We start from the raw sequence: 25,847 nt of genomic DNA on the forward strand, positions 1-25,847 counted from the left end.
CACCCTCGAACCGGGAACCGCCCGCTAAGGACCGGTTTCGAAAAATTGGAACTGGAAACAGCCCGTTGATTCCATGGACCCACCAAGGAAGCGAATGACATTTCTCGAGTGGGTCCATGAAACCGGTCCCATCAAGCTTCACACGTCAGCATTGTAATATGCAACAAAGAATTACGCAACGAAAAGAAATGATTCTAAAATAATTAAAATTACACATCATCATTATGTTCATACTACAATGGTTTTTATCGATTTGGGGTGACTGATGCAGTGCAACATCATTTCTGTGGTATTGAACAGTATCTACTTGTGGCCTTGTTTATGCAGATATTAAAGTAAACAGGAAGATTCGAAAGACCTATGGGTAAATAAATTTAAACGAGAAAAGAGAGAGATGGATGACTCCCTTACCATTCTGTCAAAGCTTTTCTCTGTGTTTTTATCCCACCTTCACCAATTACTATCAAGAAAGCATAGGCTTTTGCTTACTAGGTCTGGGCATCGACGGAGAAGAATGAAAGAGTGAGAGTATTGAGCGAGTTTCATATTTAGGGATTTAGAATTTTTCTTTCTTTTTTTAAATTAAAAATTAAATAAAATATCTAATATATAATATTATATTGCCAGTCCAGTCCGGGTGGACGGGTGGGCAGTTCCAAACTTGAAATCGGGAACCAGCCCAGTACCCATCAGTTCCAATTTATTGGAACCGAGAACCGGATTGGTTCCCTTAGGAACCATCAGTTCTGGGCCGGTTCGACCCAGTTCTGGGCCGGTTCGACCCAGTTCTGGGCGGTCTGGGCGGTTCTCGGTTCCTTTGCATACCCCTAACATTAGCGTCAACTACGTCATGTAAGACAGCCAGTATCTATGTTAGTAATTTCCGGTCAAAATTAGTCGAATGGACTGAATTGGCACAAATACAAAATGTTTAGGATTTAATTGGCCAAAAAAAATTTAAGACACAATTACAATAACTTTAAGACTTTTTAAATAATTTTTTTGACGTACATGTCCTATCCATTCAAGTGAAAGTGGTTTTTAATAAACAAGAAAAGGGTGTCGAGTACTAAAAGTGACACCTCAAATAAAAATCTGACATATCCTAAATAGACGAGGTAAAAATTATTACAAATAAAATGAAGAAAAATACTATTATAACTCTATTGTCACATCAAATATCAAATATGCGAGTTCATACCTCAATCAGCATTACTTGTATTCAATTGAAACGACCTTGTAGATTTAAGCAGACACTTGTGAGGTTTATCGAATCCAAACGCTCGTACACAGTCACAGGATGTCGTGCTTCGCGTGCATGCAATTCATTTCCTACGGCTACCATGAAACATGCTTAAACACTTCTTCTCTCTACCTCATGCACAAAAAGTGAATTATACATAAGCCCGTCAAACGGCTGAGTCGGATTCGATCCAAATTAACTCATTTAACTCGTTAAGATCAATTTTTATACATTACAAATTTAATAACTTATATTTGATCCAACATGTACCTGACTCATACTCGGCCCCACCCGAAATCCATGTTAGCAATTTTTTTTGCCATAAATTGTTGTATTTGAATAATGCACCGGCTCTATGAACCTATATCCAACCCGATGCATAAATTATTGATTTCAAAATCAATTGTGCTCATAGAATACGACGGTAACATTGCGTGAAAAATATGAACAAGAACAGAGGATCCAATTGATTTGGTGCCCAATCGTCCGTCATTGATTGATAAACATCAAATTGATTCGATTCTATGGCATTTCGAGACCCTCGATTGGCCTACTTTTTAAGGAGTATACATGCATGTCGATTAGGCGTACATCAAATTCACAGAGTATTGGCAACGAAAATTCCTATAATATGTTCACGGTTACAACTTTAGGCTCGAAACTTTGTCCGGATAATTCGCGAAATAGCTATCTATCATCTATATTGGGGTTGCTCCTAAAAGCGAGAAAATATTAGGTACCCCAAGCGATACCAAGTCAGTAAAAAAATAAGTCCATTCTTCGTGCGTCACGTGTGCCTCGCGGGCCCACCTGCCAAAAAAAAACTCTCTCTTCTACTCTTTCTCCTCGCCTCTCTCTTCTGCACTTGCCTTTTTTCTCTCTTTTTTGCCGCCACCATGGCCATGGATCTTGAGCTTGAGCCCAACATCTCGGCCTCCATTGCCACATAGCTCAATCTCGCGGTTGCGAGCATGTTCGAGCTTCAAGCTCGCGGCCATGGCTGGTCATGGTCGCTCGAGTTTCGAATCCCGTCGATAGCCGCTAGATCTAGAGACTTTTGGCCAAGGATACTTAATCCGGAGTCTCGTCGTCGCCATAGCTGCAGAGCTCGGATTCGAGCCTAGAACGCGAGCTCGAGCACAACCGTTCGACCATGGCTGCCATCTGTTGAGCTGACGGCCATGGCGGCCCGAGTTGCGACGACTCGCGGCCATGGATGCTCATGCTCAAGCGCACAGAAGCCGTGTAGATGGAGCTTCGAGCTTGCGGCTACGGCAATTAGACTCGAAGTCTCGTGGCCAGGGACACTTGATTTGAAAACTTGCAGCAGCCACAGACGAGAGGTCAAACTTGAGCTAATGGCCATGGCCAAGAAGAAACCGCAGTGAAGAGAGAGAAGAGAGGAGAGAGAGCAAGTGCAGAGAGAGAGAGAGTTTTTTCTGACAGTTGGGCCCGCGAGAGACACGTGGCAGGGCTTGTTTTTTGCTGATGTGGTATCACTTGGGTACCCACCCACTATTTTGTTGGTCCTCCAATGACCGACATAGTACAAGAACGTCTTCTCCTAGAGCTTAAACGTGGACTCTTCTTTTATTACAAACATTAACTACTTCCCAAGCGTTTTTCTGCCACAAAATTCACCAACCATTGAGAGAGAGAGCGAGAGAGAGAGTATTGTAGACAATTCTAGAGAGAGTATTTAACAATCACAACTGATCAAGAGAGCCATTAGGAGAAAACCTAAAAAATGGAGAAGAAAAAAATATTTTACAGAGTGAGGCTACGGGAGGATTCATTTTTTGTAGCTGAGCACGGCATATACGGTTTGAATTGCAGTGAGCCCGAAGAGGACGACGGCCGCGATGAGAGACAATATAACCCAAGGATTTCTGAAGTGCGTGTGCATGAGATTGGCCCTCCACATGTGCCTCCTCTTCTTGCAGTACTCTTTGACGTCGTTCATCACGCCACGGAGGCTGCTGTCGCAGTCGAGCATCAAGTCCTTGCCCAGCGAGTTGAACAGCTTGGCTGCCGCCTCATCACTCTCCATGTAATTGTGGATGATACCCACGGCGCGGAGCAATGCGACGTCCCGCCCCTTGTCGATGATGTTGTCCATGAAGCAGATGTAGGACATGACCTCGCTCCCAGCCCCGACGTGGGAGAGCTCGAACGCGATGAGGTTGAGGAATATGGACTCAGTGTCATCTTCCACCAGAAACTTGGGAAGCCTCAGGACTCCGCTGGCAAAGGAGACGTTCTTGAGGCTGTTGGTGTCGTTTACTTCGAACTGGACCCCGTGCTCATGGAGCTCGGTGGCTGGCAGGAGTAGATCCTCGCTGTCCTCGTTCTTACCCTCCTCGCTGTCCTTGTTCTTACCCTCCTCGCTGTCCTTGTTCTTACCCTTGTCCTTCTTCTTGGTCTCCATCAGCATACTCTTCCTGTAGACGTCCAGGACGTGCAGGCATTTTCCCATCGTTGGATTGTTCGCGCTGGGGCTGTCCTTGTTCTTACCCTCCTCGCTGTCCTCGTTCTTACCCTTGTCCTTCTTCTTGGTGTCCATCGGCGTCCTCTTCCTGCGGAGGTCCAGGTCGTCCAGGCATTTTCCCATCGTTGGATTGTTCGCGCTGGGGAAGTAGAAATTGAGGATGAGCCTGTTGATGTAATTGTCCTCCTGCATTGTTGGAGTAAAGTCAGTGCATTTTCTCTTCCTCCTGCTGTCGTAACTCGTAAGGATTGTCCTCGTGTAAAAGGTCAAAAAAGAAGTTTCCGATAGTGGTCATAGATCTAATAATGTTTCGTCGGTTGATCTCAAACCGTGCATCCAAAACGCTTGGAGCAGTAGATTTGATTCCTCTGAGATTGCCAAGATGTACTGTGAACATAGTATGGCGGTTTACATGCGTGTAAGAAACCTCTCTTACGATGGAGCGAAATCTAAGGAACGAACCTTCATGTCACCACAGACGGCGACCAGCCGATCCAGCACTAGCATCGGCAGCTGATTCTCCAGCAGCAGCATGTCCCGCTCAATGACCAGACTTACGTAGAACTTACCGTGGTTGCTGAAGATGGGGTCATTGGGCTCGTAGTCGTTCACCTCCTCGGTTCTGGTCCTAAGGATCTCGAGCATGAAGCAGCCATCAGTGATCATCAGCTGCAGGAAATTGCTCGCGGTGCCCTCACCGCTGCCCACCTTCCACTCCGGGTCCAGTGCCTCGTAGCTTGCCGCGAGGTCCTCTTCCACCTCCCTCAGGGACTCGAGGAAGCATTCAAAAGGCTTCCCGGACCGCTTGAGGAAGTGGAGGAGCGCGCGGTGCTTGTGTTCCTCCACGGGAAGGAGGTGGGGGTACTTCTTGTGGTGATAGGGGCCGAAGGAGACAGCCAGAGGCTGGTAGGCCTCGCGGTTGAGGTTGGTGCGGCGGCCGGGGGCCTTGTAGATGGACCGCTTCCCCCAGTGTTGTTGATCGTCGGAGGTCATGGCTTTGAGGCTCTCGTTGACTTGGACAATCCAGTCGGTCTCGTTGCTTTGAGGCATGGTTCCGCAAGTTTCTGATCTGGAGTGTCTTATGTTCTTTTTTTTTTTTTTAAGCTGAAAGGAGTGAGAGAAGAGGTGAATTTATGGAGAAAATATTAGGTGCCTCTGAATCACGAGAAGAGCGAGCCCAGCGCGGGAGGCAGCCGAGGACCCAGAGGGCCGGGGATAGATGGAACAGCAGCCCCGAGAGCGGCAACGGCGACGTGCCAGACGCAGATCTGAGCTCGGAGCGACGTGAGGCTCTCCCTCTTGGGCGCAGACCTGAGCTCGGCAGAGGCGGAGAGGCTCGGAGTCCAGCAGCTGCGACGGAGGGGCACTTGGGGGAGGCGACGTGCCAGGCGCAGATCTGAGCTCGGAGCGACGCGGGCTCTCCCTCTTGAGCGCAGATCTGAGCTCGGCGGAGGCGGAGGGGCTCGGGATCCAGCAGCCGAGACGGAGGGGCTCTTGGGGGAGGCGACGTGCCAGATGCAGATCCGAGCTCGCAGCGACGCGGGGCACTCCCTCTTGGGCGCAGATCTGAGCTCAGAGCGACTGGCGGGGCTCTCGGGAGAGGCGGAGGCGGAGGCGGAGGCGGTGGAGAAAGAGAGAGAGTGTGTTTTGGCTGTTCTTTCCCAGGAGTGCAGGTAAAAAGGGCCTTGTAAATTGAAAAGAGGAGAGAGAGAGAGAGGGGGACGTTTTAGGCGGGAACTTAATTTTTCAGCTCTGTCCCTACACAGAGAAAAGAAAGCTTTTTTTTTTTAATTTTTCAGCAAGTCCAACTCAGCGTCACGTGTCTCCCGTTGAGTGGAGCCAACTAAGCTCATGCGCGCCACGTAGGCGAATGACCCGGTGTATGCTAATCACTGAATATTTTGTCAAAAAAAGAGGGGGGGGAAACGCGAGCGGGAGAAGGACAGAGTAGGTGATGGCAATTTATGAAGAGAGAGAGAGGGGAGGCCAAACTTAAACGGAGCCTGACACGGTGGGCCCCTCGGACACGTGTCGCCATCTTAGAGTTGTGATTTCTCCACGGTGAAATCACCAGAGGCACCTAATATTTTCTCGTGAATTTATAGGGAAGGAGAGAGAAAGAGAGAGAGAGATGGGAAGAGGGTTTGGGGGTGACCAAGTGAGGAGTATGTCACCTTTTGTGCACCAGGTAGAAGACAAAAAGTGTTTAGGTAATGTCCCATGAAAAACGTGGGAATCGAATTGCATGCACGCACGCACGCCATCCCCATAATCTTACTCTTACGACCGTGTACGAGCCTTGGGATTTAATGAATCTCCCGAGTGTGTCTGCCTAAACTGAAAGGCTCGTTTTGAATTGAGTGCATGCAATGTAATTTGGGTACCGACGTCACCTATTTGACGTGACATTAGATTTATAATTTTTACCTTTTGTATAATCTAAATTTCTTACTTGAGATCTCCTTTTTACAACTCAACGCACTTCTTCCATATATACATCTCATGTAGCGAAAAAAAAAAATTTCCACAAAGAGTGACTTTCCGATAATATATATGCTTAGTTAGCTCAAATAATCACGTAACTTTATATAAATTAACTTCGGATTGCACACAAGACAAGTTATAATCATCTTGTTTCAAATTCAAAATCTTCCGCTGGCTTCATATGGAGAAAAATTGATTCTAGTAAAAAGATATATTAAAACTCAAATCGAAGTCAAACTAGTATGTCAAAGTCAGTTTTATAAGTTAAACTAAATATTCGTGTTGCTGGGGAGGGAATTACCATCTAACGAAGAAATCAAAATGCACACCAAAACCTCCCTTGTAATTCCACAATCATCTAAAACGCCTAAGAAAAGTAGGATTTTTTTCACCAATTCAAAATCAGAATAAGCAAAACCCCAATAGGAAGAAACTCAAGATGACCCTTCCCCTAACTCCACAAGGGGAAAAAGAAAACAAATCCAATTCACAGTCGGGCAAGGCTAGCATGAGGTCGCGGTGGTTGGTTGTGGAAGCTTTGTGGGCATGGCTATTGACAGTAGCAGGTTGAAAGGAAGAAAGGAAGAAGAAGAAGAGAAATGCAAGGCGCATAAGAGAGAGACAAGAGACTTAAAGTGGGCCGCCATCTAAGGCATGTGGCGATCAATGAGTGAAGTAGAACGTGACTCATGTAAACATTCAGTGCTTCGCTAGCTTTTATTGAATCTTAGATTGGGTTGGGCCATTTTTCGCTCCGTTACTAAATTTTTTTCTTCGATCTATTATCTCCTTCCTATCTCTGTTACTAAATTTTTCTCTTCGATCTATTATCTCCTTCCTATCTACTTATGAACGAAAGTGAAGAGGTTCAAGTCCAAATTCTGAAATTAATAAGACAAATTCGAAGATAACGAAGTATGGCAGTTTTTAAATTTTTCTCAATGCAACTTTTCCTCCGTTTTCTTTTCTTCTTTTAATTTTATTTCCCTTTCAACAAAAATCTCTCTCTAACTTCCTTTCTTCCTTTCCTCCACTGTACTTCTTTATGTTATTTCCCCTAACTTTTTATTCCCATATATAAAAGATCAAAGGAAGTGCGGACTGGACACATAGCATCGAATCGTGCATAATTTGAAGTATAATAGAATATCTACACTAAACTCAAGTTAGAATGATATGTCTCTTATTCATATTTTACATTACAATGGCCTCTATCTATTAAATCGACGAAATTGAGCTTATGGAACACTTTCATTAGAATGAGAAAAACCGACTTTTAAGTGTCCCTATTTAATCGAACAGAATTTTCACATATTAAACATTATAAATTCCTTTAATTTCATTCAGAACGATATTGTTTCGTAGGCTATAATTTAGATTGGATCAACGGAGACGTCAGAATCGCTCCGATAGGAAGGCACATGGCAATCAATGAGTGAAGTAGAACATGACTCGAGTGAAGTAGAACGTGACTCACACGAAGATCCAGCATTTCTCTAACTTTTATTGAATCTTAGATTGGGTTGGGCCACATTTCGCTCCATTACTAGATTTTTCTCTTCGATCTATTATCTCCTTCCTATCTACTTCTGAACGAAAGCGAAGAGGTTCTAGTCCAAATTCTGAAATTAATAAGACAAATTCGGAGATAACGAAGTATGGCAGTTTTTAAATTTTTCTCGATTTAACTTTTCCGCTGTTTTCTTTTCTTCTTTTAATTTTCCTTTCTCTTTCAACAAAAATCTCTCTTTAACTTCCTTTCTTCCTTTCTTCCACCGTACTTCTTTATGTTCTTTCCCCTAACTTTTTATTCCCATATATAAAAGATCAAAGGAAGTGCGGACTGGACACATAACATCGAATCGTGCATAATTGGAAGTATAATAGAATATCTGCACTAAACTCAAGCTAGAATGATATGTCTCTTATTCATATTTTACATTACAATGGCCTCTATCTATTAAATCGACAAAATTGAGCTTATGGAACACTTTCGTTAGAATGAGAAAAACCGACTTTTAAGTGTTCCTATTTAATCGAATAGAATTTTCACATATCAAACATTATAAATTCCTTTAATTTCATTCAGAACAGTATTGTTTCGTAGGCTATAATTTAGATTGGATCAACGGAGACGTCAGAATCGCTTCGATAGGAAGGCTCTGGCGTGTTTCACCATTCTAAGGACCAGTTCAGTCGCAATCAGCGGGAGATGTCACGTCCTTCTATAGCTAGCAGATCAAGAAGTCCTTAATTCCAACCACTGAAAATTGACATGTGGGTCATTTCAATACCGAGCGCGTGATGCTCTTGTCTACTAATTGTTATCAGATGTGCTGCTTCCACTTTATCGGGGCTTAAGATAGCTAGATGATGTTCCTAACAATGAAATTCGAGGTCAGTTTTTGGTTAAGAGGATATGACAATCTCATAATTTTTTAAAGACCTTCACCGCAAGGATTGGAAATTCAACGTGGTACGACACTTCTGATGAAAGTTTTTTAAAAATTTATGGCACATAAGTGATCGATTGAAAGTTGAAACACTGGAGTGAACGTTATCCATAAGTCATGGCACTCTAGTGATTGGAAAAATAAGTTATGATACTCAAGTGAGTGGCGTACAAAAGTTATGATGCTCGTGATGTCCTTATATCCAAAATGAGAAATCAAATTGTGGTTGATAACGCTTGGGAGAGCCCGTTACGAACCCGACTTACTTTAGTCCATTAACTCCAATGTAACATTATATGGGCTTAATTAAAATGCTCATAATACCTATAAGCAATTTAATTAATATTTTTGTTTAGGGGTCGGGGTCAATACCTAATTCTTTTATGCAATGAATGCATAATTGAGTTGTCAAAATTTAAGTATCAACAACAAGCAATTGTGTAAACCCTTCAAACTAGGAAACTAGCTCAAATCGAAGACATATTCGTAACATTCTCTGTACATAATTAGCAGTTTGATGTCGGCTTATTTCTATCTAGGATTCTATAATGGCGGCCTAGAACGGTTAATATCTCTAGCTCTTTTTATTTCAGGAAGGATGTTGGAAGTTTCAAGATATTTCCTTTTCAGTCATAAAGGTATGTCTGTTCTCTGTGTTAATGATTGATTGCTTGATGACCGGAAATTACATAGATGACTTTGAAATTTGAAGCCGAAGGGGGAAGAGAAATGACTTAAAAGGCCATATTGGTTGTTCACTTAAATTCCCTGCAACTTGTTAAAATTTTAATCAAGAAGAAAATGGTGCAATGGAAGATTATATTTGCCTAAAACTTGATCATCCTTCACACAATTGGACAAATACGAAGAAAACTGAAACAAGAGAATCATCATTTCATAATGATAAATTAACAGCCAAATGTCCATCATTCGGTACATTTAAAGAGGGAAATGAAAAATTCAAAATCTTCCACTGGCTTCATATGGAGAAAAATTGATTCCAGCAAAGAGATATTAAAACTTAAATCAAAGTAACTAGTATGGCAAAGTCAATTTTATAAGTTAAACTGACTTTCGTGCTGCTGGGAGGGAAGAAATCAAAATGTGCATCAAAACCTCTCTTTTAATTTTACAACCATCTAAAACGTCTAAGAAAAGCCAATTCAGAACTAATTAAAACAAGCAAAACCCCAATAGGAAGAAACTCAAGATGACTCTTCCCCCAACTCCACAAGGGGAAAAAGAAAACAAATCCAATTCACAGTCGGGCAAAGGCCAACATGAGGTCGCGGTGGTTGGTTGTGACTTTGTGGGGGCTTTGTGGGCATGGCTATTGACAGTGGCAGTGGCTGAAAGGAAGAAAGGAAGAAGAAGAAGAGGAGAAATGCAAGGCGCATAAGAGAGAGACAAGAGACTGAAAGTGGGCCACCATCTGGGCAGATATTGATCAATGAATGGAGCAGAGCGTGACTCACGTGAAGATCCAACACCCTCCAATATTTTCTTGTATTAGACTAAGGATTTGTGTCATCTCAAAAGAATTCGACAAGCCTATCTAAATATATTCTTGATTATCTCAACTAATCTAGTCGGCTGTTATTAAGTCTTAGATTGGGTTAGGCCACATTTCGTTCCGTAACTAGATTTTCCACTTCGACCTGTCATCTCCTTCCTATCTACTTCGGAACGAGAGTGAAGAGATTCTAGTCCAAATTTCAAAATTAATATGACATATTCGGAGATAACGAAATATGACAGTTTTTAAATTTTTCTCAAAGCATCTTATCCTCCATTTTCTTTTCTCCTTTTAATTTTCCTTTTTCTTTCAACAAAAATATCTCTCTCCCCATCTTCCTTTCCGCCACCATACTTCTTTATGTTCTTTCCCCTAAGTTTTTATTCCCATATATAAAAAGGTCAAAGGAAGCGCGGACTCCAAAGATCACATCGACATCGTGCACAATTCAAAGTATAATAGAATATCTGCACTAAACTTGACTTAGAATGACATGTCTCTCATTCATATTTTACATCACAATGGCCTCTATCTATTAAATCGACAAAATTGAGCTTATGGAACACTTTCATTAGATAGAGGAAAACCGACTTTTAAGTGTCCCTATTTAATGGAACAGAATTTTCACATATCAAACATTATAAATTCCTTTAATTTCATTCATAACGATATTGTTTCGTAGGCTATAATTGAGATTGGATCAACGGAGACGTCAGAAACTTGGTGATCTGCCAGCTATAGAAGGACGCGACATCTCCTGTATGATTGCGACTGAACTGGTCCTCAAAATGGTGAAACACGCCAGAGCCTTCCTACAGGAGCGATTCTGACGTCTCCGTTGATCCAATCTCAATTATAGCCTACGAAACAATATCGTTATGAATGAAATTAAAGGAATTTATAATGTTTGATATGTGGAAATTCTGTTCGATTAAATAGGGACACTTAAAAGTCGATTTTTCTCATTCTAATGAAAGTGTTCCATAAGCTCAATTTCGTCAATTTAATAGATAGAGGCCATTGTAATGTAAAATATGAATGAGAGACATATCATTCTAACTTGAGTTAAATGCAGATATTCTATTATACTTCAAATTATGCACGATTCGATGTTATGTGTCCAGTCCGCACTTCCTTTGATCTTTTATATATGGGAATAAAAAGTTAGGGGAAAGAACATGAAGAAGTACAGTGGAGGAAAGGAAGAAAGGAAGTTAGAGAGAGATTTTTGTTGAAAGAGAAAGGAAAATTAAAAGAAGAAAAGAAAACGGAGGAAAATTTGCATTGAGAAAAATTTAAAAACTACCATACTCCGTTATCTCCAAATATGTCTTATTAATTTCAGAATTTGGACTAGAACCTCTTCACTTTTGTTCATAAGTAGATAGGAAGGAGATAATAGGTCAAAAAGAAAAATCTAGTAACGGAACGAAAAGTGGCCCAACCCAATCTAAAATTCAATAAAAGCTAACGAATCCTTAATTTAGGATATGAAAATATTAGGTGGCGCTGGATCTTCACGTGAGTCACGTTCTACTTCACTCATTAATCGCCACGTGCCTTAGAAGGAGAAGGGTCATCTTGAGTTTCTTCCTATTGGGGTTTTGCTTGTTTTGGTTTTGAATTTGAAGCCGATGGGGGAAGAGAGATGACTTTGAAGACCATATTTGTTGTTCACTTAAATTCCCCGCAACTTGTTAAAATTTTAATCAAGAAGAAAATGATGCAATGGAAGATTTCATTTGCCTCAAACATGATCATCCTTCCCACAATTGGACAAATATGAAGAAAACTGAAACAAGAGAATCATCATTTGATAATGATAAATTAACAGCCAAATGTCCATCATTCGGTACATTTAAAGAGGGAAATGAACATGACTGAAAAGGGAAAATTATTGTACAGAGAGGCAAATGGTGGGTTTTGTTGTAGCTGAGCACGGTGTATACGGTCTTAATTATAGTGAGTGCAAAGAGGAAGATGGCGGCGATGAGAGACAATAAAGCCCAAGGACTCCTTAAGTAGGTCTAGATGAGATTAGCCCTCCACTTGTTCCAGGGCTTGTTGCAGTACTCGTTGACCTTATTGGACACGGCAATGAGACTGTTGTTGGGTTCAATTGTCGTGTACTTGGCATCAAGTGGAACAGCTCGGTGGTTTCCTTGTCGCATCCCAGGACATTCAGGACTATGCCCAAGATGTGGAGAAGCGCGACGTCGCACTCATTGTCGATGATGTAGTCCATGAAGTAGATGTAGGACGTGACCTTGTTCCCGGTCCCGACGTGGAAGCGCTCAAATGCGATGAGGTTGAGGAACATGGACTCGGTTGCTTTTTCCACCACAATCTCAGGGAGACTCAGGACCCCGCCGGCAAAGGAAATGTCCGTGAGGCTGCCGGTCTTGCTCTTCTTGAGCCGGATCCCATGCTTGTTGAGCTCAATGGCCGACAGGACTAATAGAAGGCCCTCGCACCCCACCTTGTCCAGCTTGGGCTTCTCATGGAGTAGTAGGCTCTTCCTGACGACGTTCAGGACGTGCAGGCATTTGCCTATCCTCGCGGTGTGCTTGCCAGGGGAGCAGCAATTGAGGACGAGCCTGTGAGAGAAAATATTGGGTGCCCTATGATTCCACCATGGCAAATTACGAGTCACTCACCGGGCGACATGTGTAGCCCGGGCCCCACCGTGTCAGGAGTCAGAGAAGAGAAAATTTTCAAACGAAAAGCAAGACTCTCTTTCCTCTCTTTACTTCGCGCTGTCTCTCCACTTCCAGATCTCTCTCTCCAAGTCACGCTCTGCTCTCTCTCCCTCCCGACTCACGCTCCGACGAACCACGCCGTCGCCTCCACCTCTGCCTCCGACGAGCCACGCCGTTGCCTTCGCCGTCCACCCTTCCTCGTCGAACCACGCCGTCTCTCTCTCGACTCGCTCCCTCCCGACTCACGCTCTGCGAACCACGCCGTCACCTCCGACGAGCCACGCCCTACTCTGTATCACGCCGACGCCGCCTCCGCCTCGAAAGGTACATATTTTCCTAGATCTACTCCAAAATGTGTGTAATTTTTGCATTTTGAGATATTTTGAAGGGTTTTTTCTTCTCTTTACAGTCCTCTCTCTCGACTGGCTCTGTTCTCGCCGTCCGACGAACCACGCTGCCGCCGCCCTGCTCTGTACCACGCCACCGCCTCCTACGAAGCCTCGAGAGGTACAGATTTTCTTAGATTTACCTCAAAATGTGTGTAATTTTTTTGAAGGGTTTTTGTTTCCCCTTCACAGAACGACGAATCTGCTCTCTCCTTCAAGTTAGGGTTTTGTTTGATAGGAAAGAGCGACGAATCTCCTTACCAAAAAAAAAAAAGAGCGACGAATCTACATTGTGGTATAAATTTTTAGTGCCTACATTGCTGATGTGTGATGCCTGGCTGATGTCCATCGGTCTCTTTGAACTCTAACTTCAATATCGGTTCATACAGATGAACAATCGGTAGCATCGTCTAAATCAGATCGCTTGTCATAGCTAATGACCATCAGAGGACCAAATCATTTGAATATACATGAAGAACCGATTGAAATAAATGAAAATAAGTGTTATCCTATCGAATCATACAGAGAGTGAAGCATTAAATTATTTATTTGGGGACTTAAGCATGTGCTCTTCATGTTTCCAAACAGCTACTCCACTATTGCTTGGGCAGCTTCACTCCACAAGGGTGTTCAGCTATATGACCGATACAACTGTAATCTGACTGGCTAAGTTCTTGAAAAAGATTGTTATTGCAACAGGATTGGCGTTTGCATTTTAGGACCTACGCATCAGTTAGATGGAATAAACTGGCATCTGTTTGTGTTTAGTTAACTGGCAGTGAATACAACTTGCTAGTAAACTTTCGAACTTTGTGATTGCTTCGGTCTGACTGCTGCCGTATGGAGAAAGCTGTGAAATTGAAGGAACTGCTCAAGAAGAGGAAAGTGTGGAAGAAGAGATCATGGCCTCAAAGAGATGATAACGCTCAACTGCTGTTTGCCCTCATAGACGCGAAATTATGTTCCATGGTTCTTAAGATGGAGAGGATCGTCAAAGGACAATTGTTCTGGTGCGAAGAAAAGACAAAGAAACTGGATTTGTCTGATGGGAAGTTGCATAGGGATCCCTTTCCTATCCTTTTTCCTTGTTGAATGTCATCGGAGAGATTGTTTTGGTGATTAGGCTTGGTGTAGAGACAAAAATACTCAAAAAAACTTGCTTCTATTTCAATGGGCAATACAGCATCCGTCTGAACAGTCATTGGTGGATCATAGATTGATTGTTGTAGAGCACGGTCGGTCAATGCTACTGCCCTGGCGGCTATTAATTGAAATTTTGAAGTTCAGGGTAGGCATTTGAATGGGGAAATGAGGGAGAGGCAATGTCCCAACAGGTTGACCTTTTCTGTGTAGTGATGAGGAACTTGTTCAATTAAAAGCATGTAGATTTTGCCATGCCTTCTTACTCTTTACGTTGAGCCGTTTCCTGTTTTACGGATCTTATTAATTGGCAGCATGTCAAATTAACTTTGATAACCATATTTTTTGTGGCTTCGCATTTTCTCGGTCCTCTTCTAATCCATTATTTCACTGTACTTTCAAATTTTTTTGTAAAAAGATTATTACGGACAAAAAATTATGGTTACAGAAACTAAGGTGCTTAATTAAAATCTACGGTGATTCAATCTTCCCAATATTCCACTTACGCAACGTGGGCGACATGATCAACAAACAAAAAGGGCACCCACCACCTAGCACATATTCCTTCTCCAGAGAAGTAGGAAATCAATCATAAAGCATAGCCAAAGATCTATAAATTGCAAGGAAATCATGCAAAAGAAGAATAGGAGAAGGAAACAATTCTTTCCAATAAAAATTTGCTGGAACAAATTAATCAATGGGCAAAAGAAATGACCCACGTTATATTAAAGAGTAAGAAGGCATGGGTTCCCTATCTAACTTTCAATTGAGTGAGTCTTTTAGATACTCAATGGGTTAGGAATGTTCATGTTATATTAGGAGGGACTTAGGGATGAACTCCACCATAAAGTAATGAAAAAAAAAAGAAAAAAAGAAAAGAAAAGAAAAAGGAGAAAGAATGATGATAAGTGGTGGCAGCAAGATTATCTTAAAGGAGTGAAATTGGAGATAGTGGTATTGGCTCTAATTAGATCCTAGAAATCAATGTGTTCATGGGTGATCAATGTGTTCATGGGTGATTTGAGCTTAAATTTACCGTTATCTTACTGTTAGCCCCGCCTTACATTACAAACCGAGGAAAGTCCTATTGATTTTTGATTGAATGATTTACTTACATTAGTGGAGAGAGGAATGAAAAACAAACCTATCAGATTTGATCATAATTATAAAGAGTTTTTGAGAGGTTGCATACCAATGTGAATTTATCTGGATTGCATATAATTCGAAAAGATTAGGACTCACAAACACTTGGATCACATAATTGGAATTGGTCTTGACTTATGACTAAATTTCAATGATTGGATGAAATTTGTGTTTTTCTTTGAATTATGATTTTGAGCAATTATGAAATGATGCCATGGAGGGGGTTGTCAGCTTGAGTTTGTGTTATATCTTGCTTTTGCTCGAGGACTAGCAAAATGTTATGTTTCGGGGTTTGATAACTCTATAAAAATAGAATTATTTTACTTATTTTAAGCAATAAATAATGCAATATTTGTAAGAAAATATTTGGATTTTCTTCTATTTACTCAAATTTTCCTTGTTTATGCAGAATAATGAGATATTGAGAAAAGAAGGAAAAAATGGCAAAAAGAAGGAAAGAAAGATGTCACCGGCAGAAGATTCAGAAGGTGGATGCCAAATCGAGAATTATGTGATTTATTCCCTAATTTTATGCGATAAGAAGCAATTGCCTTGTGTTAGGAGTCTTGGATGTTATCCTATAAATAGGATAACATTGAGAGCTTGAGGACGACTAGTTTTCTTTTAGACCGTTTCTTTTATTGTTCTAGGAGTTTTTTAAGTATTTTGAAGAGAAGATAGAATTCTTGTTCTTTGATTCAAGATGTTGGGTTTAATTTATATTTTCGTTTCTTCTTCTATTATGTTCTAATTTTCTTTTGTTAGGACTATGATGTAGCCTAACCATGATGATATGAATTTCATACTTCTTATCTTCTGCAAGTGATTTCATTCATGTGAGTTATATATTATTGTACTTAATGCCTTTAACTGACTAGCCACCATTTGAATGATCTGATGTGCATGTTTGAGACTGAGAAGTGATAATATGCAATTGCTCCTTATAATATATAATCATGAATTAAATGTGGATAGAGATATATCATGTTATTTGTGTGGCTTGCAGTGATAAGGTGATCCAAAAGATTCATTATAAATCGGAAATATTCACAAATTTTAATTCACTTATATTTATTTAAATTCACATAGAGATATAGTGGATTGGTAAACTGAGTAGATTTGCTATACCTAGAGATAGGATAGTAAATAGACTAAAAAATTTCGCTATCACATGTTTGATATTATTCTTGTATGGATAATGATCTAAAATTCATATCTAGTGGTTATGGTGAAATCGGATGCTTTATCATATTTTATTTTATTGATTATTTGCCTTTAGTTTCGAAATTTCGTTTATAAGATTGTCAATTTTTATTTATTTTCAATTATATTTTGATTTGTTAGATAAATTTTAGAATTAGTCCATTTTTAATATTTAATTGGTTTATTAATCATTAATATCCGTGAGACGATACTCTTCTCATCATTATATTATTTGTTCATTGCCCCATTCAGAATCTTACGAACAGGTGTGGTCCTCGCCACGATAATATGGGCCAAAGGAGACGACTTGCAGCCGGTAGGCGTTGGGGTTGAGGTTGGTGATGTGGGTAGGGACTCTGTAGTAAAAGAACAAAGGTGTTTGTTTCTTGATCTGAATGTACAATTGTTGACTACACATGAAATATCCGGCTATGTAATCGTGAGCTATTGAAGAGCTTCGACGATACTTCGATATAACATAGGAACTGAAAATAGTCTTACATCTGTACTAGAATTAGAACTAGCGGCCATAAGTGTGAAAACTGGCTTGCAACCCTCCGTTTGTGCACGTTTGAGAATTGACAAAGCATATTAGTGTTCGCACAAATAAAGTCCACCAGAGAATATCCTAACTAGGGGTGTGCAACCGGACTGGCCCACCTGAAAAACAGGTTCAGGAACCGGTTCTAACAAGAACCGGTCCAGGAACCGGTTCCATTTTTTGGAAACCGGTTAGAATCGGTCCGGTTTCCGGTTCCAAGTAAAAACCAACCCGAATCGATTTTAGAATCGGTTTTGAGATAATGTAAAAAAAAGTAAAAACCCTAGATCACGTTACTCTACTTCACCGGTTTTAGAATCGGTTTCTGGTTTAATATTGGGATCTATTTCACAACTATGAGCGAAACAACACGGCTTTAAAGTCATCTAAATATTGTATGATTCAGATGAGATATATAGACATTTCTCTAGTGAGAGCAGATGCTTTACTGCTAAGTCTTTTGATTTTCCTTTCAGGATATTTTATTAGGAAACAGAAGTGAGGAGTTCTCTCATCATGGCGCAAAAAAAAGAGCTAAACATGTTGAACAGATTCCCTGGAAAATGTGACTCTTAAAGATTTATGCAATTGGACTATGTCTTGCCACATAGTGCTTTTGGATTGTTGATTTTGATGGATTATAATTTCAATTGCTTATTTTGGGGATTGTTACTTTTGGTGGATAGTGGTTTTTGTTATTCATCTTTTACTTTGAATCGTTTTATTGCTACCTATATTATTTTGCTGGAAAAAAATGATACCGAAAAAGGAACAAAAAAAAAAAATAGGATCTCGGGTAGACCCTAAAATCGAACCGAAAAAATAGGGTCGGTTCCAAAACAAGGTCCAGGGAAAACAGGGTTGGTTTCAGATTCCAAAAATTGGGAACCGGTTATAACAGAGTTGGTTTTAGGTTCCAGGTTTGGACCCAACTTACCCTAGAACCGATCACTCCTAATCCTAACCTCCACACCTAGAAAATAGCGTAACGGCCCCATATCCTTCATCGCAATTTTGCTTCTCAATGTAGAGATGAACCCATCAAGCCATTTTGGATCATCATCTGTAATAATCATGTCATCTACATATAAAAGCAGAGCTAGAATGCCATGATCTGATTTTTGAATAAATAACAAAGGATCCGCAATGCTGCAAACGAAACCATATGCCAAAAGAAAAGAGCTAGAGCGATCAAACCATGCTCTGGGTGCTTGGTTAAGGCCATACAAAGCTCTCTCCAGTTTGCAAACATAAGAAGGATGATTTTTGTCCTCAAAACCTGGCGATTGCTCCATATACATAGGTTGCGATGGAAAACCATATAAGAAGGCATTTTTAACGTCTAATTGTTTGATAGGCCAACCTTTAATAGTAGCAATGGTGAGAACTGTTCTTATACTTCCTGGACGAACAACTGGCGAGAAAGTCCCTAGGAAATCTACTCCTACTACTTGAGTATATCCCTTGGCGACTAGTCTTGCTTTTAATATTTTTTTAAAGTACCATAGGCTTTAACTTAGACTTAAAAATCCATCTACATCCCACAACATTAGTATTTGAAGGACGTGGAACAAGAGTGCGAGTTTTATTCCGATGCAGTGTCTTGAGTTCTTCTTTCATTACCGCTGACCACCTTAGATGCTTCAAAGAAGAGTGTACATTGTTTGGCTCCTTCAGTATAGAATCCATCATATGTAAATTGGCATATTTTGGATTAGGCTTCACAATACCAACACGTGCTCGTGTAATCATTGAATGATTTTGAGTGGGTGAACGTGCTATTGAAGAATCTTGAAGGACATCCATAGATTTTTGCTGTAGTGGAAACAACCAAGTATATCGCGTATAATCATCCACAAAGCAAACATAATACTGACACCTTTGACATGAGATTGTTAGAGCCTTTCCCCATAATTCACAATGTATCTTTTCAAAAGGCTTAGTAGTACTAGATTTGGAAGGCCAAAAAGGAAGTTTAAATGCTCAATCCATTTGACAACTACTACATATGGTAGTAGGTCTATTCCAAGCACTAACAGTAATATCGCCTTTATTTTGCAAATTACAAATTGTCGTCGGTTGTGAATGTCCCAACCTTTGATTCCAAGTACTTTCATCAGCTTTCCTGAACCGATTCGAAAATAGTGCTTCTTTTGGCACATTTGAGGTATATAGATCACCTTCACGGTTTCCAACTGTTAGAACATTTCCCATTTTCCTATCCTTTATCACAAAACTAGCGGCATAGAGCTCAAAATTTAGAGGATAGTCAGTTGTAAATTGACTCACTGATAATAAATTCTTTATGCTATTTTGGCTCAAATTGATATGAGCATCACTAGTATGGAAAATTTTAAGTGAATCGCCATTTTCAACCATTACGCTATCTTTCACAATATATGGTCGTAAGTTGGAAAGGTTACCTTCATCTCCGGTCATGTGATTTGAAGCTTTGGTATCAATGAACCATTCTGAATCCTGAGTATTTCCAATAGTAAGTGCAGTAAATGCCTTTGGCACGTCTGATGGGAGGAAAGATTGATTAAATCGATTAAAGCAATCTAACAATATGTCCCTACTTGTTAAATATTTGATAGGAAACGATTTTGTCTGTTCCTTTCACGAGCTTCTTGATCTTGATTTGATTAAATTGTGGCTCGGGACCTTGTGAATGCATAAAATTAGCCCAAGAATTTTTCATTCTTGGACCATTGTGAGAAAACCCTCTTCCATGCGAAGAAAAATAATTTTTTGTTGGAATGTTGGAATTGTTTGCCCTTCTTGCTGCTCTTAAAATTAGTTCTTTGACAAAAGAAAGCCGTCTCGTGTTGAATTACGGGGGAACTTTTACTCGTGAGCTGACTCTCGAAGTTTTACAATTGCGAAATCAGGTTAGAGAATATCGGCATTGGATACTTCAACATGGAGGTTGTGAATGAATCATATTGATCACCTTAGCCATTCAAAAAAAAGACACCCTTCTTTTTGTCCTTAAGGGGACATCTGATAGAAGATAACTCATTAAAATATTTTTGAAAAGCACCAAGATACTTGTGAAGTGATGAAAAATTATTTCTATGACATTTTTGAATTTGTAGAAAAATTGAAACTTCACATTCCTCAAATACCTTAGCAAAAATATTTTGTAAAGCTAACCACACCCCGGCAGATGTCTTCAAGTCTACTACTTGAGCAAGAACGTCTTCGGAGAGCGTCGCAATTATCCATCCCGTAGAAGGTGATTTGACCTTCTCCATTATAAAAACTCTGGATTTGTCACTTCCTCCGAGACTCTAGCTTCTTTTCCGGAATCAGAGGGGGTGACTATTATTGGACTCGACATCTGGTACTCGCCATCAATGAATGCTACCGGATCTTGACTTTCAATTAGTGCAATCATCTGGGCTCTCCGACAAGAATAATTTATTTGTGTCAGTTTTAGTTTCAGTGACACAAAATTGCTAATGTTCAAAGATGAGGGGTATGATTACTTAGGATTAGTGGAAGCTATGGTTAAGGATCGATTTTTTTTGAAGATATGCTCTGATACCATAAAAGAACAAATGTGTTTGATTCTTGATCTCAACGTACAATTGTTGATATGATTTCCGTTATATATAGATATTATAAATGTTACACTTCGTAAGGAAATAATACAACAATGAAAAATAATAAATGAAGATATCATTATATTAGAAGAATTGTCAAATCACTTGATTCTAACATCTCCAAAAATCATCTTATGATTTTGATTGATATCTTGAGATTCTTCTTTCTTAATTGATAAATCAATGCCTTTACATAGATGGACCGCTTCTTCCAGTACTGTTGCTCCTCGTGGTTGGAGGGCATGAACTGGGGTCTTCTTTTTTTTTTTTTTTATAAAGCTGAAAGGAGGGAGAGAATAGGTGAGTTTATGCATTGTGTTTGGGGGTGCCCAAGCCCAATGCATCAAGTTAAAGAGGTACTACGGGACAAGCCATGTAAAGACAAAAAGTGCTTAGGTATGTCCCGCGAAAAACGTGGGAATGCACGCCATCCACATCATCTCACGACCGTGCATGAGCCTTTGAATTCAACGAAACTCGTGAGTTCTCATATTCAGTACTTGCACAGTTGCACTGTCATTTGTGGTACGGACTTGTATATTTGACGCGACATTAGATTTATAATATTTACTTTCTTTGCTTTATGATGATAATTTTTACCTATGTTTGGGACATTTTAAATTTCTTACTTGAGCTCTCATTTTCAGTACTCGACACCCCTTCTTCCGTACCTACATTGCAAGTAGCAAAAAAATAAAAGGACAAGATATTTGAAAAGGAGTAATGTTCTGATAATATATGCACTAGCTCATGACAATCATATAATTTCTCATAAATTAACTTTAGGTGGCACACATGACTAGTTATAATGATCTGGTGTGAAATTCAAAAACTTCAACATGTTTCATATGGAGAAAAATTTATTCGAGGACGAAGATATATTAGAACTCAAATCAAAGTCAAACCATTATGGCAAAGTCAATTTTCTAAGTTAGACTAAATTCTAGCGGGTTTTTTTTTCTTTTCTTTCTTTTTGGTTTCAAATCACCATTGCGCAATCAACCGTGATCATTAATGAGCACCGATGGAGAAGAACTTGGATCCATTATAACTGTTTCTAAATTCCAATCAAGAAGTACTCGAATCTATAAATAATTGCTATAATTAATAAACAGCAAACACAAGTATCTCATGAAAAAATGTCGATTTAATCCGAAATCAACTAATTCCATAAACCGATCAAATTAACTTATCATCTTCAGGATCAATTTTTCATATCAGTTTTTAGTATCCCTATTGTGACTTTGACGCAATGGACAAACATGAAGAAGACTGAAACAAGAGAATTATCATTCGATGGTGATAAATAGCAGATAAATGTCCATCATTCAAAACGTTTAAAGAGCGAAATGAACATGACTGAAAATAGGAGGAAAATCATTCATAAGTGTTAGTTTGATATAGTATGAAAAAGGGTGAGAAAATGTAAGGTTAGTGGGTGACTAATTTTGGAGCAAAGAGAGACCAATAGAAAATTATGGATTTTATATTACAAGGCTCAAAGTACAAGGGATGCTTATGCTTATCCTATTTATAGTCCTCCAATGACCGACATAGTACAAGAAAGTCTTCTACAAGAGCTTCAACGTGGACTCTTCTTTTATTACAAACATTAACTACTTCCCAAGCGTTTTTCTGCCACAAAATTCACCTACCACTAAGAGAGAGAGAGAGTATTGTAGACTATTCTAGAGAGAGTATTTAACAATAACAACAATCGACAACTAATCAAGAGAGCCATTAGTAGAAAAACCAAAAAATAGAGAAGAAAAATATTGTATAGAGAAGCAAAGGGAGGGTTCATTTGTTGTAGCCGAGCACGGTATACACGGTCTGAACCATGGTGAGCCCGAAGAGGAGGACCCCGGCGATGAGAGACAATATAACCCAAGGATTCCTGAAGTAGGTGTGGATGAAATTGGCCCTCCACTTGTGCCTTCTCTTCCTGCAGTACTCTCTGACCTTGTTGATCACGTCATGGAGGCTGCTGTCGGGGTCGAGCACCACGCCCATGGCCAGCGAGTTGAACAGCTTGGCTGCCGCCTCGTCACTCTCCATGGCATTATCAATGATGCCCCTGGTGTGGAGCAGCGCGACGTCCTGCCCCTTGTCGATGACGTCGTCCATGAAGAAGATGTAGGACGTGACCTCGCTCCCAGCCCCGACGTGGAAGCGCTCGAATGCGATGAGGTTGAGGAACATGGACTCGGTGTCTTCATCCACCACGATCCCGGGGAGCCTCAGGACCCCGCTGTCAAAGGAGATGTTTTTTAGGCTGTTGGTGTCACTTTTTTTTAAATAGATCCCGTGCTCACGGAGCTCGGTGGCTGACCGGATTATCTCCTCGCTGACCTGGCTCTCCGCCTTGTCCTTCTTCTCGGGCTCTTTCAGCATGTTCTTCCTGAAGACGTCCAGGACGTGCAGGCATTTTTCCTTGCTCACGCTGTCCACGCTGCGGGAGCAGAAATTGAGAATGAGACTGTTGATGGATTCGTCTTTCTGCATTGTTGGAGCAAAGTCAGTGCATTTTCCCTTCGTCCTGCTGTCGTATGGATTGTCCTCGCGTAAAAGTTAAAAAACAAGTTTCCTATAGTTGTCATAGATCTAATAATGAATTGTCGATTGGTCTCAAACCTTGCATCCGACACATTTGGAGCATTAGATTTGATCCATCTCATATCGCCAAGACGTACTATTAGGTGAACATAGTACAGCGGTTTACATGCATGCAAAATCCTCTCCTACGACGGAGCGAAATCTAAGGAACTAACCTGCACGCCATAGCAGATAGCAACCAGCCAATCCAACACTAGCATCGGCAGCTGATTCTCCAGCAGCAGCATGTCCCGCCTAATGACCGGATGTACGTAGAGATCCCCGTGTTTGCTGAAAATGGGGTCGTTGTCTTCGTACTCACCCTTCACCTTTCCTGTCGCATACCTCAGGATCTGGAGCATGAAGTAGCCATCAGTGATCATCAGCTCCAGGAACTGGTCTGCCGCGCCGTCAACGCTGCCCTCCTTCCACTTCGGGTCCAGCGCATCGTAGCTCGCCTCGAGGTCCCCTGCCACCTTCCTTAGGGATTCGATGTAGTGCTGGAGGAGCTTCCCGGACCGCCTGAGAAATTGGAAGAGCACGCGGCGCTTGTGGTCCTCCATGGGACGGAGATGTTCTTTGCCATGGTGATAGGGGCCAAAGGAGACAACCTGTGGCTGGTAGGCCTTGGGGTTGAGGTCAGCGACGTAGGAGGGGACCTTATAGATAGACCATTTCTTCCAGTATTGTTGCTCATCGGAGGACATGCCCTCGAGGCTTTCGTTGACTTGGATGATCCAGTCGGTCGCGTTCGGATCAGAGGTTCCGCAAGTTTCTCTTCTGGGGGATGTTATGATCCTTGTTTTTGCTTTTGTTTTTCTTCTAACACTGGAAGAAGGAGGAGAAATAGGCGACTTCATGGAGAGAGAGAGAGAGAGAGACGGGAAAAGTGTTGGGGGATAAGATGGGGGGTGCCCAAGCCCAACGTCTTGAATTTGAAGGGGTATTACGGGTCCAGCCATGTATGTCTGAGTCACTTTTTGTGCACCAGGTAAAGACAGTGGGGAAGCATGTCCCGTGAATATCGTGGGAATGGAATCGCCGGGCTCATATTAACTGTGTACAAGTAATGTCGATTGGGGTATGGACTTTGTATATTTTATGTGACACTGGATTCATGATAATTTCTTTTTTTATTTTATTTGGTAATAATTTTTAGAGAAAATGACACAAACAGTCCTTGAACTTTGGCCCAATGTGCAATGTGGCCCCTAAACTTTTAACTTAATCAATGTGGTCCCTTGACTTTTGGGACATGTTCAATGTAATCCCTGAACTTGAATTAATGGAAGAATTACATTAACATTTTCATATAGTTTAGGGACTAAATTAAACTTGTACCAAAAGTTCAGGGACCACATTGCACATTGGGTTAAAGTTCAAGGATTATATTGAACAAATTAAAAGTTTAAGGACCACATTGCACATTGGACTAAAGTTCATGAACTGTTTGTGTCATTTTCCCTAATTTTTACCTCCTATGTTTGGGATATTACAGATTTCTTACTTGAGGTACATCGCATGTTGCAAAATAAAGTAATTTTTCACAAAGAGTGACGTTCCGATAATATATATACGGTTATCGAGAAAAGTACCAAAAAAGTCCTAAACCTATTGCATAGGTATTAATTCAATCTTAAACCTTTCAATTGTGTCAATTTAGTCATAAACATTTTCACATTTTGCCAATTGAGTTCATCCGGCTAAGTTTAATTAGAAACCGTTGATATGGACGCGGTCCGTCCTACGTGGCATGGCTAGCGCTCACGTGGACATTTTTATTAATATTTTTTATTTTTTTTATTATTTTGTTGTTTTTTTCTTCTTCTTTTTTTACTTTCATTTTGGCTAGCAACGGTTGTGGCCCTTGCTAGATCTCGGCGAGGGCCGCGAAGGCCCTGGGCGAGGCCATTGCGACTAGCGAGGGTTGGCTGGCCCTCGTCCAGTGGCCGACAAGTGTCGCCGGAGGCCAAAATGAAAGGAAAAAAAAGAAAGATAAAAAATATTTAAAAAATCAATTTTTTAAGAAAAAATTATAAAAATTGTCCACGTTAGTGCTGGCTATGCCACATAGGACAGCTAGCGTCCATGTCAGCAATTTTCGGCCAAAATTAGCCAAATGGACTCAATTGGCAAAATGTGAAATTGAAAGGTTTAGATTTGAATTTGTACCAATGCAATAAATTTATGACTTTTTTGGTACTTTTCCCGACAGTTATCTCATGACAATCATATAACTCCTCATAAAATAACTTCAAATGGCACAAAAGACGGGTTATAAACATCTCGTGTGAAATTCGAAAACTTCCACTAGTTTCATATGGAAAAAAATTAATTCAAGCAAAAAG

At 40.6% G+C, this 25,847-nt stretch overlaps 4 protein-coding genes across 4 annotated transcripts; 1 reads left to right on the forward strand and 3 right to left on the reverse strand.

Annotated features, from left to right (window-relative positions):
* Nucleotides 1–2,937: 2,937 nt before the first annotated feature.
* On the reverse strand, nucleotides 2,938–4,787 carry LOC115673910 (UPF0481 protein At3g47200-like). Its single transcript, XM_030596173.2, has 2 exons — nucleotides 4,194–4,787; nucleotides 2,938–3,917 (listed from the first exon to the last, which is right to left on the reverse strand). Exons 1-2 carry the CDS (start codon nucleotides 4,779–4,781, stop codon nucleotides 3,036–3,038), a joined length of 1,470 nt encoding a protein of 489 aa, XP_030452033.1. The 5' UTR covers nucleotides 4,782–4,787; the 3' UTR covers nucleotides 2,938–3,035.
* A 7,184-nt stretch (nucleotides 4,788–11,971) lies between these two features.
* LOC115674060 (UPF0481 protein At3g47200-like) lies at nucleotides 11,972–12,851 on the reverse strand. Its single transcript, XM_030596382.2, has 2 exons — nucleotides 12,838–12,851; nucleotides 11,972–12,781 (listed from the first exon to the last, which is right to left on the reverse strand). Exons 1-2 carry the CDS (start codon nucleotides 12,849–12,851, stop codon nucleotides 12,202–12,204), a joined length of 594 nt encoding a protein of 197 aa, XP_030452242.1. The 3' UTR covers nucleotides 11,972–12,201.
* On the forward strand, nucleotides 12,850–14,543 carry LOC115673934 (uncharacterized). The gene is made up of 3 exons (XM_030596201.2): nucleotides 12,850–13,207; nucleotides 13,293–13,390; nucleotides 14,116–14,543. The coding sequence occupies exons 1-3, from the start codon at nucleotides 12,850–12,852 to the stop codon at nucleotides 14,359–14,361; spliced, it is 702 nt and encodes a 233-aa protein (XP_030452061.1). The 3' UTR covers nucleotides 14,362–14,543.
* Nucleotides 14,544–22,386: 7,843 nt separating this feature from the next.
* LOC115673909 (UPF0481 protein At3g47200-like) lies at nucleotides 22,387–24,406 on the reverse strand. The gene is made up of 2 exons (XM_030596172.2): nucleotides 23,676–24,406; nucleotides 22,387–23,403 (listed from the first exon to the last, which is right to left on the reverse strand). Exons 1-2 carry the CDS (start codon nucleotides 24,357–24,359, stop codon nucleotides 22,705–22,707), a joined length of 1,383 nt encoding a protein of 460 aa, XP_030452032.2. The 5' UTR covers nucleotides 24,360–24,406; the 3' UTR covers nucleotides 22,387–22,704.
* Between the last annotated feature and the right edge of the window lie 1,441 nt (nucleotides 24,407–25,847).

This window comes from Syzygium oleosum, unplaced genomic scaffold (genome assembly GCF_021117445.2).
Source record: "Syzygium oleosum isolate NSW1041296 unplaced genomic scaffold, Sole_v2.1 Sole_v2.19, whole genome shotgun sequence".
Classification (NCBI taxonomy): Eukaryota; Viridiplantae; Streptophyta; class Magnoliopsida; order Myrtales; family Myrtaceae; genus Syzygium; species Syzygium oleosum.

Excerpts from the sequence above, each read along its gene's own strand:
- LOC115673910 (XM_030596173.2), bottom strand. The coding sequence starts at position 4,781 with ATGCCTCAAAGCAACGAGACCGACTGGATTGTCCAAGTCAACGAGAGC. Across the intron at positions 3,918-4,193 it reads CCGTCTGTGGTGACATGAAG|GAGGACAATTACATCAACAG; the intron begins GTTCGTTCCTTA and ends CCAACAATGCAG.
- LOC115673909 (XM_030596172.2), bottom strand. The coding sequence starts at position 24,359 with ATGAAGTCGCCTATTTCTCCTCCTTCTTCCAGTGTTAGAAGAAAAACA. Across the intron at positions 23,404-23,675 it reads CTATCTGCTATGGCGTGCAG|AAAGACGAATCCATCAACAG; the intron begins GTTAGTTCCTTA and ends CCAACAATGCAG.
- LOC115673934 (XM_030596201.2), top strand. The coding sequence starts at position 12,850 with ATGTGTAGCCCGGGCCCCACCGTGTCAGGAGTCAGAGAAGAGAAAATT. Across the intron at positions 13,208-13,292 it reads CGCCGCCTCCGCCTCGAAAG|TCCTCTCTCTCGACTGGCTC; the intron begins GTACATATTTTC and ends TTCTCTTTACAG. Across the intron at positions 13,391-14,115 it reads CTCCTACGAAGCCTCGAGAG|AAAGCTGTGAAATTGAAGGA; the intron begins GTACAGATTTTC and ends TGCCGTATGGAG.